Here is a 13,792-nt window from a genome sequence, read left to right on the forward strand (position 1 = left end):
AGAACGTACAATCTCCATACGGACAGCAGCGGATTTGAACCCGGGTCACTGGCGCTGTAATAGCGTTACGCTAACCGCTACACTACCATGCTGCACTCAGTGTATTGATTCTCTATTCATCAGTAAATTGGAGAATCTTTATCAATCAGTGTCTGTCTGCTCATCCGGTTCAGTGTATCTCATGATCATGGAGTCAGACAGCAGGGAACCAGGCCATTCAGCCCACCAGGTCCACATTGACCAGTGGTCACCCATCCATATTCATCCCATCTTCAAGCACTTGGTCCACAGACACGGGTCAGTGATAGGGTGGTCAGTGATGGGGGTCAGTGAGAGGGTGGGAGTGATGAGGATGGTCAGTAGGGGGTGGGGAGTGACAGGTTGGTGAGTGTTGGGGGTTCAGTGAAGGGGTGGGGACCGTGGGGAGTGATGATGGGGAGTGATGGGGGTCAGTGAGAGGTTGGGAGTGAAGGGGTTAGTGAGAGGTTGGGAGTGAGGGGGATGGTCAGTAGGGGGTGGGGAGTGATGGTGAGGAGTGTTGGGGGTCAGAGGGGGTGGATCAGTAGCTGGGGGGGTCAGTGAGTGTGGGTCAGTGAGGAGGGAGTTGGGGGGGGGGGTGTCAGTAGCTGAGGGACAGCCCCCTCAGGATGGAACTGGGTTGGTGGGACGGTGTCACTGACCTGCTTTCTGCAGGTTGTAAAACCAGAGCACGTGAGTTAAAACAAATCACTTTATTCAATGACCGAGGAACACATTGAAATCACAGCAGCATCGGTCTCACCAGAATGTCCCCAATTCAACTCTAAACATCGACAATCCCCCCCCCCCACCCCCCACCAGTCCCACCGCATGAAATCTCTCACACTGAATCTTGTGTTCTGTACCCGTAGCCACCGGAATATCTGTTGCCACCAACCCTTCTGCTTGGAAGAAGGTGGATTGGTGTCAGAGGGAGAAGGCCACAATACTGATGTTAACTGTGGGCTTGTGTTCCTCCAGCTGGGTTTGAATATTAAACAGACAAAGTAAAACACATTCCAGCTGATGTTGTTCCATTGTTCAAGAAATGAAGTGGTCATAATCCTGGAAATTATAGACCAGTGTGTCACACGTCAGTGGTGGGGAAACTAATGGAGATTATTCTTAGGGATAGGATTTATGAGCATTTGGAAAAGCCTGGTCTAATTAGGGACAGTCAGTATGGCTTTGTGAGGGGCAGGTCGTGTCTAACTTGATGAACTGAGTAGTGGACCAGCCCAATACATCATGGGCACATCCCTCCCCACCATCAGGAGTATCTACAGGAGGCGCTGCCTCAAGAAGGCAACATCCATCATCAAAGATCCCTACCATCCGAGCCTGAAGTCCCACACCACCAGGTTCAAGAACAGCTACTTCCCTTCAACCATTCGGTTCTTGAACCAACCGGCACAACCCTAATCACTACAGTACAGCAATACTGTGACCACTTTGATCACTTTGCACTAAAATGGACTTTTTTTGTTCTAATTGTGTTCTTTCTTGAAAAAATTTTGTTTACTTTATGTTTTTCTTGTGAATGCTGTTTATCTGATGCTATGTGCCTGTGATGCTGCTGCAAGTAAGTTTTTCATTGCATATATGTACATGTTCTTGAGCATATGACAATAAATTTGACTTTGATTATATTTTTTGAGGAAGTGACCAAGGTGATTGATGAGGGTAGAGCTGTGGATGTTGTCTACATGATTTTAGTAAGGTGTTTGGCAAGGTCCCTCATGGGAGGCTCACCCAGTAGATTAAGATGCATGGGATCCAAGGTCTCTTGGTGTTTGGGTTTGGAATTGGCTTGCCCATAGAGGGCAGAGGGTAGTGGTCAATGGGACTTATTCTGGCTTGTGGTGTTCCTCAGGGATCTGTACTGGGACCTCTGTTGTTTGTGATGTATATAAATGACCTGGATGAAAATGTGGACGGGTGGGTTAGTAAGTTTGCTGATGACACAAAGATTGGTAACGTTGTGGACAGTGTAGAAGGTTGCCAAAGGATACAGCAGGATGTAGATCAGCTGCAGATATGGGCGGAGAAACGGCAGATGGAGTTTAATCCGGCCAAGCGTGAGGTGTTGCACCTTGGGAGATCAAACGTAAAGGGACAGTACACAGTTAATGGCAGGACCCTTAACAGCATTGATGTATGGAGGAATCTTAGGGTCCAAGTCCATAGCTACCTGAAAGAGGCTGCACAGGTCGATAGGGTGGTAAAGAAGGAGTACGGCAGGCTTGCCTTTATTAGTTGAGGCACTGAGTTCAAGAGTCAGGAAGTTATGTTGCAGCTTTATAAAATTCTGGTTAGGCCACATATGGAGTATTGCATTCAGTTCCGGTCACCTCATTACAGGAAGGATGTGCAGGCTTTGGAGAGAGTGCAGAAGACAGGACACTGCCTGGATTAAAGGGCATGTGCTATAAAGAGAGGTTGAACAAACTTGGGTTGTTTTCTCTGGAGCGGTGGAGGCTGAGGGGAGACCTGATAGAGGTTTATAAATTATGAGGGGCACAGATAGAGTAGACAGCCGGTATCTTTTTCCCAGTGTTGAAATGTTTAATACCAGAAGGCATGCATTTAAGGTGAGAGGGGGTAAGTTCAAAGGAGATGTGCGGGCAAGTTTTGTTACACAGAGAGTGGTGGGTGCCCGGAATGTGCTGCCAGGGGTGGTGTTGGAGGCAGATACGATGGAGGGGTTTAAGAGGCTCTTAGATAGGCCCATGGATGTGCCAAGAATGGAGGGATATGGACCATGTGCAGGCAGAAAGGATTAGGTGTCATTGGTCTAATTAGTCCAGCACAACATGTGGGCCGAAGGGCCTGTTCCTGAGTGTACTGGTCTGTGTTCTAACAGACTGGAAACACTAATTACTGTCATTAACTTTTAAACAGTAGTAAGCCTTGTAAACAGTCATACCTTTGCTTGTCTCCAATGATTTATTTCTAACTGTCCTGTATTGATCTGCACCCTTATCTGGTCACAAGCAGATGTTCACCAGACTGATTCCTGGAACACAGCACTGATGTGTGAAGAGAGATTGGCTCATTTAGGTTATATTCAGTGTCCATATCCTTCTGTGCCTTGTCTATTTAACCAAACGTAGTAATTATATTGGACTCTGCCACCTCCTGTGGCAGCAAGTTCCAGATAACAACCACTCGCTATGTAAAAAAACTTGCCTCAAATCTTTAAATTTTCCCCCCTCACCTTACACCTCTGCCCTCATATTTTTGATCTGCCCGACACTGGGGAAAAGATTCTGACGATCTCCCCTATCTATGCCTCATCTAATTTTATACACCTCCGTCAGGTCACCCCTCAGTCACCTTCACTCCAGAGAAAACAAGCCCAGCCTATCCAATCTCTGCCTCCAGTCCAGGGAATATCCTGGTGAATATCCTCTGCATTCTCTCTAGTGCAACCACGTCCTTCCTGTAGTGACCAGAACTGCACACAGTTCTCCAAGTGCAGTCTTTCCAGTGTTTTGTAAAGTTCCAACTGACATCCCAACTTTTATACTCTATGCCCTGAACTATGAAGGCAGCAACGCCATACACCTTCACCACCCTGTCTACCTGTGCTGCCACTTTCAGGGAAGTATGGACTTCAATCCCAAGGTCTCTCTGTTCATTGACATTCCTTGGTGCCCTGCCATTTGCTGTCTATGTCCTACCAAGGCTTAGCAAGCAGATCAAGGAGGGAACTAAAAAGGCTGGTCAAGGTGAGATGAACTGCTTTTCCTACCGATAGGCCCAGCCAGGACGTCCATCATGTAAATGGGAGGAAAGCTCTGGAAGGGCAGCTATTTTTAGGAGTGGTTGTTTTGAGGTGGTTTGCGCTCTGAGGAGGATGCAGACAGTATCAAAAGGGGATATAACCAGCTAAGGTAATGGGCAACGACATGTCCGATTGAATGTAGTGTGGAAAAATGAGTTCAATGGTTTTGGTTGAAAAAATATAAAGGCAGATCAGAGAGACTGAAAGGTGTTGGTGTTCAGAGGGACATGGGGATCCCTGTGCAACAAACAATCTGCTGGAGGAACTCAGCAGGTAGAGCAGCACCTGGTTGGGGGGGGGGGGGGGGGAAAGAAACTGTTGGTGTTTCAGGTTGGAACCCTGCACCAGGACTGAGAGGGGAGATAGCCGGTGTAGAGAGAAGGGGAGGGGTGAGACAGGAGCCTGATTGGTGAACTGAGGAGAGGTGAAGGATGACGGGCAGGTTGAGTCAGGTAGGGAAGGATAACACTAACATTGGTGGTGTGGTGGACAGTGAAGGTGGTTGCCTAGGGTTACAACAGGATTTACATCAACTGGGAAAGTGGGCCAGAGAATGGCAGATGGAGTTTAACTCAGACAAGTTTGAAGTGATGCATTTTGGGAAGTTAAACCAGGGCAGGACACACACAGTGAGTGGCAGGGCCCGGGGGGTGTTGTGGAACAGAGAGACCTCGGGGTACAAGTACATGGTTCCTGAAGGTGAGAACACAGGGAGAGAGGGTGGTGAAGGCGGCGTATGGTACGCTTTCCATCATCAGCCAAGGCACTGTCCAAGAGTTGGGATGTCATGTTACGGTTATACAAAATGTTGGTTAGAGCGCACTTGGAGGACTGTGTGCAGTTCTGGTCACCACACTATAGGAAGGGTGTGATTAAGCTGGAAAGGGGTAGAAAAAATTCACAAGGATGTTACTGGGACTGGAGTTATAAACCGAGGTTGGATAGGCAGGGACTGTTTTCCCTGGAGCGAAGGAGGCTGAGGTTGTGCCAAGATAGAGGTTGAGAAAACTATGAGAGGCATAGATGGTGTAGTCAGAGTCTGTTCCTAGGGTAGTGGGTGTCTAAAACTGGAGGGCATGGGTTGAGGGTGAGAGGGAAGAGGTTTAAAGAGGATCTGAGGGGTAGTTGGTATCTGGAATGACTGCCAGAGGTGGTGGTAGAGGCAGGAACAGGAACAATATCTCCACCAGCAGAGTCTGATCCCACCCATTGACAACTGATCCCGCCCAGCGACAGCTGATCCCGCCCAATGGGAGACAACCCCACTAATCGACACCTGATCCCACCCAGTGACACCTGATTCCGCCCAGTGGGTGACGACCCCACCCAATAGTTGCTCCTGCACCCTGGCAGTCAGTGGGTGAGAGGCAGATACACACGGACACCTACTGTTCAACGTCGTCAGACATTCTGAAAAGAATCTACCCGCTAACACCAGTCCCCTGGTGTGCAGAGTGACCAAGGACTGACTGGTGGACAGCTCCTCTTCTCCCACTTTCTAAGCAGCCAGGTACAGGGCAAGTGTTTGAACAGTGAAGGAGGACGAGGGGAGACATGATAGAGGTGTACAAAATATTAAGAGGAATAGATAGAGTGGACAGCCAGCGCCTCTTTCCCAGGGCACCAATGCTCAATACAAGAGCGCATGGCTTTAAGGTAATGGGTGGGAAGTTCAAGGGAGATGTCAGAGGGAGGTTTTTCACCCAGAGAGTGGTTGGTGCATGGAATGCGCTGCCTGGGGTGGTGGTGGAGGCTGATACGTTGGTCAAGTTCAAGAGATTGTTAGATAAGCATATGGAGGAATTTAAAATAGGGGGATATGTGGGAGGAAGGGGTTAGATAGTCTTAGGCGAGGTTTAAAGGTCGGCACAACATGGTGGGCCAAAGGGCCTGTACTGTTCTATGGTGAGGAGTTCACAGACAACAGAATGATGTTGTTCGGGAAGTAACTCTCTCTGGGCACAGACCTGGCACTGACTTTGGATGGTCTGGGTAGCAGTGTTGAGGGGCAAGATCTTGGGAACAAAATATCGCAGCTCCTTCCTGATGCAGGAGAATCCGAAGTTAATGGTGGGATTGGGAAACATAGTGAATGTCAGGAATTCTAGCACACTGGGTTTGAAAAGCATAGGAAATGTTGGAAATTCTGCACGGTGTGTTTGGGAAGCAGGGAGAATGTTGGGAATTCTACCCAGTGGGTTTGGGAAGCAGGGAGAATGCCAGGAATTCTGCACAGTGGGTTTGGGGAGCAGGGAGAATTGGGAATTCTGCATGGTGGGTTTGGGGAGCAGGGAGAATGCCAGGAAGTCAGTTCTATTTATCCTTTGGATCCACATGTACTGTTGGAATTGGGAAGAAGAATCCCAGCAACCAACGTTTCCCAAAGACATCCTGGAGATTAACCCCCCAGGGAGTGCAGCGCACAGCAGGCAGCCCTTTCTTCAGGTGGTACCAGGTGCAGCCCCGCGCTACCAAGAGAATCTGTTGACAGCAGAACCCAGCACAGGTGAGTCCGATGCCCAGCCAGATGTACAGCATGAGGACAAGGAACAGCTGGAATGATGGGATCATACTGAAGAAGAAATGAAAGAAGGAGAGAGGAAGGAGGGTGAGAAAGGTGAGGGGATTCTCGAAGGAGAGGTGGTACTCTATGCTCAGGTAGGCCACACCTACCACTAAGGAGTAGAGACAGACAATGGAAGTGTACCACCCAAACATGAGGAAGTAGCGCATGTTCCTGTTGCCAATGCAGTTGGCGGTGAAGAAGCAATGGTGGTCTCGCTTCAGGATGACCTTGCTGCAGAGTTTACAGAAGTGGCTGCCTGGCTGCAGAGCATTGCTGCTATCGCTGGACACACTGCTGCTCTGCAGGCTCTCCGAAGGATACCACAGGATCAGGAAGTAGTTCCCCAAAACATTCACTGACACGTAGAGAAAGAAAGTGAAGTGGCAGCCACAGTACGACCAGGGGCGGCGGAAGTCATCAGCAAAGATGGTGGGGATGAAAACGAAGCTCTGAAGGATCAGGGTGGTAATGGAGACTGCAAGGAAGTAGGATGGCGCAATGGTGTTCAGGATTTTCAGCTTCAGCATCCTGGACCATTCCTTCCTGTGGAGACAAACACAGGTCATTTGTAACAACTCCTAGTGTTGGAGAACCCTGGGCCGCGTCAGAATAATGACAGGGTTTAAAATTGTGGAACTGCATGGTGTGGAGTCTGCTGAGCAGATTCCCAGGCCCTGCTCAGCAGCTTAGTTTCCCTCCAAAGCTGAGAAACTCCTGGAAACCCAGGTATACAGATGCAAGGATAAATGTCAGACTGGCAATCGGGAACTAGTGCAGCACGGTAGTGTAGTGATTAGCGTAATGGTATTACAGCGCCAGCAACCTAGTTCAATTCCGGCTGCTGTCTGTGAGGAGTTTGTACGTTCTCCCCGTGTCTGCATGGGTTTCATCCAGGTGCTCCAGTTTCCTCCCACATTCCAAAGACGGATGGGTTAGGAAGTTATGGGCATGCTATGTTGGTGCTGGAAGCGTGGCCCCAGAACACTCTACGCAAAAGATGCATTTCACTGTGTGTTTCGATGTACATGTGACTAATAACTATCTCTCTCATAGAGATATATCTCTATCTTGTGGGGAGCCACTGGGCTTCAGTGTTGTGAACTCAACCAGTTACGATTGGTATTAATGACACAGCGTGCTGTAGCCAAGCCTCCTGTTGACACAAATGATAGGTGAGTTAGTGAGCTGAGAGGAGGAGATGAGGAGCCTTGAGGGTTATGGGTAGGTTTAGTGAGTGGGGAAACCAATGTGGGGAAAGATGAGGTAGCAGAAAAGTGGATCATTGTTTAAATTTAGAGAGACTACAGAGTGTTGTAGTCTGAAGGATCTGAGTCTCGGTCAAGGTCCAGATAGACAGGCTCTTATGCTTTGAGGAATTAGGGTTATGGAGCTTGTGCCTGTGATGCTGCTTTTCATTTTACCTGTACCTGACTGTACTTGTGCACAGGACAATAAACTCAACTTGACTTGGGGAAGAGGCAGGAAGGTGGAGTTGATGCCACAATCAGATCAGCCAAGACATTGAGGATCCAATTGGCCGACCCAACTCCTGTCCAGGTTTTCTGATTGGTCAGCCAGGTTTCTCTTTAACCTTAGTTACCCCTCGGAAACTGTCATCTTCTGAACTCCAGGGTCACAGCCACCACTGGGAGAAAATCCAAGAATCTGCTGCACCAATGTGTTCTCTCTGGTGACACCTCTGTGGGGAGGCAGGAGGCAGTGCAGGGGTTGGACAACAATACACGTGGTGAGAGAGGAGTGAAGAACACAAATACAATTGGGGCAGCTGCTACATAATGGCCAGAGAGCCAGAATCTCCTGTCTCCCAGGGCTGGTTTACTGAAGGGGAGAATCTGGAGTATGGGGGGCCCTGGAAGTCAGGAACACATTGGGAACAATGACAAAGGAGAAGGGGATGGGGGAAAAGGGAGCCTGAGAAACGGAGAGGCAGAGAACAGATCTGCTGGGACACTGTTACAGGAAGAGGAGATCTGTTGCTGAACTGGTGATCCAGAGATCTAGACCAGTTGCCCAGGGGCATGAGCTCAAACAGGCACAGCAGCAAGGAGTTTACGTCTAAATCTCAAACTGAAACGCTCGTTTCAGTGACAGAATGATACTTGTAAAACCTCTCCGGTTCACTGATGTCCTTGAGAGAACATAGAACGCTACAGCACAGTACAGGCCCTTCATTTTATCCTGCTTTAAGATCTATCTAACCTTTCCCTCCCACATAGCCCTCCATTTCTCTATCATTCGTGTGTCTAAGAGTCTCTTAAATGTCCCTAATGTATCTGCCCCCACAACCTCTGCCGGCAGTGCGTTCCACACACCCACCACTCTGTGTAAAAAAAAAACTTACCCCTGACATCCCCCAATCACCTTAAAATTATGTCCCCTCGTGTGAGCCATTGTCGCCCTGGGAAAAAGTCTGACTGTCCACTCGATCTATGCCTCTTATCATCTTGTACACCTCTATCAAGTCACCTCTCATCCTCCTTCTCTCCAAAGAGAAAAGCCCCAGCTCAATCAACCTATCCTCATAAGACATGCTCTCCAATCCAGGCAGCATCCTGGTAAATCTCCTCTGCACCCTCTCTAAAGCTTCCATATCCTTCCTATAATGAGGTGACCAGAACTGAACACAATACTCCAAGTGTGGTCTGACCAGAGTTCTATTGAGCTTCAACATCACCTTGCAGCAAGAAAATTGTTCTTCTCGACCCAGCCTGGTCTGAGAGTGACTCCAGACCCTTCAACTTGAGTAAGTGAGTAAGTTACTAAATGACATTGAACCACAGTGAAAGTTAAAAATAAGACAGGTGGCCCACTGATCATTCCCTAAGGACATTCATCCCGCCAACGTCCAGTGATCTGTGCATAAACTGGGAGAGTCAATGAAAAGCTTGACTAAGGTGCACTCACAGAATCTGACTCAGCAGAAAAGGTGCCAGACTCCTCTGTCACCGTTCCTGGGTATGTCGTGTCTCACTGGCTAGGAAGAGCCTCCAAGTGGGGTGGCCTGGGAGTATACAAGTAGAGGCAGTGGTCCTGAAGTCCTCAGAATGAGCTTTGGACCTTGTAAAGTTTCATGAGCAACAGATTCAAGAGACGCAAGGAACTTTGTCCCTTGTCGCCTCCCAGAGCACGACGCAGACCCTCCTCCACTGTGAACATCACTGGGAGCAGCAAAGGTGCAGTATGTTCTCTGGGGGGGAGAGGGAGGGGGTGGGGAACTTCACTGTCCGTCACAAGGAGTGGTTCAGTAGCACAGACCAACCTGGCCAAGTTCTGGAGGATGTTGCTACCTAGATCAACTGGGAAAGGAATGTCAGATGGAGTTTGAATTGGACAAGTGTGGTGATGCATTTTGGATAGTTAAACCAGGACAGGTTTACACAGCAGGGCCCTGGGGAGTGAGGTGGAACTGAGACCTAGGGGTACAGGTACATAGTTCCCTGAAAGTGGTGACACAGGTAGAAGGTGTTTGGCACGTTGGCCTTCATCAGTCAGGGCATAGAGTATAGGAGTTGGGATGTCATGTTATAGCTGTACAAGACATTGGTGAGATTACATTTAGAGAATAGTTTGCAGTTCTGGTCACCCAGCTATAGGAAGGATGTCATTGGGCTGGAAATGGTGCAGAAAAGATTCACATGGATGTTACCGGGACTGGAGTTATAAGGAGAGGCTGGATAGTCATGAAGTCATACAGTACAGAAGCAGGCCCTTCGGCCCAACTGGTCCATGCCAACCCAGATGCCCATCCAAGCTAGTCCCATTTGCCTGCGTTTGGCCCATATCCCTCTAAACTCTTCCTATTCAGGTACCTGTCTGTGTCTTTTAACAGTCATTAATGTAACTGCCTCAACCACTTCCTCTGGCAGCTCATTCCATATACCGACCACCCTCTGGGTGAAGAAGTTGCCTCTTGGGTCTTGTTAAATCTCTCCCCTTAAACCTACGCTCCAGAATGAAGTGGACTTTAGTAAGGCACTTGATAAGGTCCCCAGGTAGCCTGGTTCAGCAGATTAAACCACATGGGATCCACAGTGAGTTGGATACAAAAATTAGCCTGGTCATAGAAAAAAAGACAGGAAAGGTTTGGAGGGATAAATGGGACTTAACTTGGATGGGCATCTTGGTTGGCATGGACCAGTTGGGCCGAAGGGCCTGTTTCCATGCTGTGACTCTAGGACAGTGTTTAAGAAGTGGCTGGATGAACACTCATTGCTTCAGCACAGAGGCCTGTGGACCAGGTGCTGGGAGATGGGGTTAATACCAAGGAGTGCCCACTGGCAAGGATGATTTGCACCATGGCTTGTTTCTGTGCTGCCGATTGTATGAACGACATTGACAGCCATCTCAGAGGGCCGGAGAGGCTCAGCGACACTGATGGGCTGGAGTCACGTATGGGTCAGAGCAGTTAAGGAAGGCAGATTTCCTCTCCTGAAGGATGTGAGAAAACCAAATGGGTTCCTTGCAATAATCTGGGGTTCTGGGGTCATCATTGCTGAGACTAAGATAAGATCTTGTACATGTACCACATGTACATTGAAACACAGTGAAATGCATCTTTTGCGGAGAGTGTTCTGGGGGCAGCCCGCAAGTGTCGCCACGCTTCCGGTGTCAACATAGCATGCCCACAACTTCCTAACCTGTATGTCTTTGGAATGTGGGAGGAAACCAGAGCACCCGGAGGAAACCCACACAGACACAGGGAGAACGTACAAACTCCTTACAGACAGTGGCCGGATTTGAACCCGGGTCGCTGGAGCTGTAAAGCATTGTGCTAACCTGCTGCTGCTTTGGGGATTGTTGGTCCTGGCCTCTGGATTGTACATGGGAACAACTTCTGCATAGGAATGAACATGGTTAATAGTGAACATAATGAGAGTAAGCCTGGTTAACAGTGGCTACGCTCCATTGTAAAGCTGAATATTTTTACAAGAGAATAAGATAATGAGCATACTTAACGGTGAACTTTGTTGCGGTGAGCATTGTTGTTGTGAACTTGGTGCTTGGTGAGTGTGAATTGTAAACATCACCAGTTCTGACACCCACCCCCTGTAGCAGGATAAAGGTCTGCATCGCTTCCTTCCCTCGTTCTATCTCTGTCTGTTGTTCTTTTGAATAAACGTTGGTCTGTTCATCATAATTTTGCCCTTTTCCTGTATCTTATTCTGTGTTTATGTCCCCTCGTCACTTTGCTTCTCTCAGTTTCTCTGTAGATATTCCTCTCTCTCTCATTGTATATGCCTGTGTGCACCTGTCCCTCTCTGCTCCCTCCCTTTGTCTGTGTCTTTATTAAACAGGTCCTCTCTGTCTGCCTTTCCCTTCTCCCTTCCCCCTCCTCTCTCCCTCGCTGCATTGCTGGATGTATTCTCTCTGTCTGTTTGCGTCTTTCTCACACTATGTCCTTTCTCCCTGTCTGCCTGGCTCTCTTTCCCTTCCCCTCCTCTCTTTCACCATCTACATATGTCCTTCTCTCAATCGATCTCTCTCTCATCTGACTCAGACCCTTGCTGTCTGTGTGCCCCTCTCTTCCTTCCTCTGTACACGGTGCCTTTGTGTGTGCAGACTGCAGTCAGCCTGTGCTCCTTCCATCTGCCTCCATTGTCCCTGCTCCGTCTCTGCCATCACAACATGCTCAGTAGCAGCAGACGGTGCCTTGCACCGAAACTGACAGTGATGTTAATGCCAGTTCTCTGGCTGCTGCAGATGGTTAATTCGATCAGTACCTGGCTCTGCAAGGTCCTGGTTGTGCCGTCTGGTCCTGTCTCCTTGTTGCGGTGCAGCACTGTGATCCCAGGATGTGCGCTGGTGCTGTTGCCTGCCTGGTGACACGGACTGACTGCAACTACGCACAGCCTGTGGCCTCAGTATCCGGAGGTGGAAATAGTTCAGCCGTTTCCTGTCCACCTCCACCTCCTGACCACTCATCCTCCCAGCATCCTGAATCCATTCCACAGCATTTACATCCTTATCAGTGCACGCATACAACAGAAGTCACATTACACAGCAGAGGAAGGCCATTCAGCCCATCACAGCCTGTGCTGAATCTTCAGCAAAGCTCTCCCATTCCCTGTAGGCTTGGAAACTTTCTGCTCATTCATTATTTCTCCACTGTAGTGCTGCCGCAAAACAACAAATTTCATGTCATATGTCAGTGATAATAAACCTGATTCTGCTTCAGTTTTCTTTGAGAATCCCCTTTTGCTTCCCTTTCTGGTGAAGTGCCCCAGATCACAACTCACGATGTAAAAACATTCTTCCGTCTCCACTGGGTCTTCAGCCGATAATATCACTCTGTCCCCACTGGCCACCTGCTACAGGAAGCTGTTTCCTCCAACTTACATATTTATACCACTGTATTTCTCTTCAACCTGCTCTGCTCTAAGGAGGACAAGTTGTATTTCTGCAGCATCTCCATAGAGCTGCAGTTCCTGCCCTGCACAAAACCATGTACTTGTCCAAATGGGTTTTAAATGTTGTAATTATTCCCACCTCAACCACCTCCCCTGGCAGCTCGTTTCATACACCCACCACCCTTTGGGTGAAAAAGTTGTCCCTCAGGTCCCTGTGAAATCTTTCCCCTCTCACCTTAAACCTGTGCCTCTAGTTTTAGAGTCCCCTACCCTTTATTACAGACCTCCCAACAGTCAATAGGAGATAGAGGAACAGACAGGTAGTCAAATAGCAGACAGATGAGGTATAGTCTCCAAGAGGAGAAATAGTAAGTCCAGGAGACACAGGAGTAGGGAGAGCAGGCGGGTAAATGCTCATGAGGGAAATAAAATACAAAGCTAAATTCTGCCCTACCCTCTATACACACGACTGTGTGGCTGAGCACAGCTCCAATGCCATCTACAACTTTGCTGACGACACCGCTGTTGTTGGATGAATCACAGGTGGTGACAAGTCAGTGTACTGGAGCGAGACAGGACACCTGGCTGAGTGGTGCCGTAACAACAACCTCTCACTCAACATCAGTAAAACTGAAGAGCTGATTGTTGACTTCAGGAAGGGGAAGGAGGGCGAACATGCGCCAATCTACATTGGGGGGATTGGCAGTGGAGAGAGTCAGCTGCTTTAAATTCCTGGGCGTTAACATATCAGACAACCTGTCCTGGGCCCAGCACATCAATGCAATCACAAGGAAAGCACGCCAGCTTCTTTACTTTTGCAGGAGGTTAAGGAGATTCAGCTTGTCACTGAACACTCTAACAAACTTCTACAGATGTGCTGTTGGAAGTGTCCTGACGGGTTGCATCATGGTCTGGGATGGCAATTCGAATGCGCAGGAACGTAAGAAGCTGCAGAGAGCAGTGGACTCAGCCCCAATACATCACGGGCACATCCCTCCCCACCATCGGAAGTATCTACAGGAGACGCTGCCTCAAGGCGGCAACATCCATCAT

The 13,792-nt window shown here is 48.8% G+C and overlaps 1 protein-coding gene across 1 annotated transcript; it reads right to left on the reverse strand.

The window, feature by feature from the left end:
• Window positions 1–857: 857 nt before the first annotated feature.
• On the reverse strand, window positions 858–12,241 carry zdhhc22 (zinc finger DHHC-type palmitoyltransferase 22). Its single transcript, XM_052030765.1, has 2 exons — window positions 12,113–12,241; window positions 858–6,914 (listed from the first exon to the last, which is right to left on the reverse strand). Exon 2 carries the CDS (start codon window positions 6,896–6,898, stop codon window positions 6,119–6,121), a length of 780 nt encoding a protein of 259 aa, XP_051886725.1. The 5' UTR covers window positions 6,899–6,914; window positions 12,113–12,241; the 3' UTR covers window positions 858–6,118.
• Window positions 12,242–13,792: the final 1,551 nt, after the last annotated feature.

This window comes from Pristis pectinata, chromosome 1, assembly GCF_009764475.1.
Source record: "Pristis pectinata isolate sPriPec2 chromosome 1, sPriPec2.1.pri, whole genome shotgun sequence".
Taxonomy (NCBI): Eukaryota; Metazoa; Chordata; class Chondrichthyes; order Rhinopristiformes; family Pristidae; genus Pristis; species Pristis pectinata.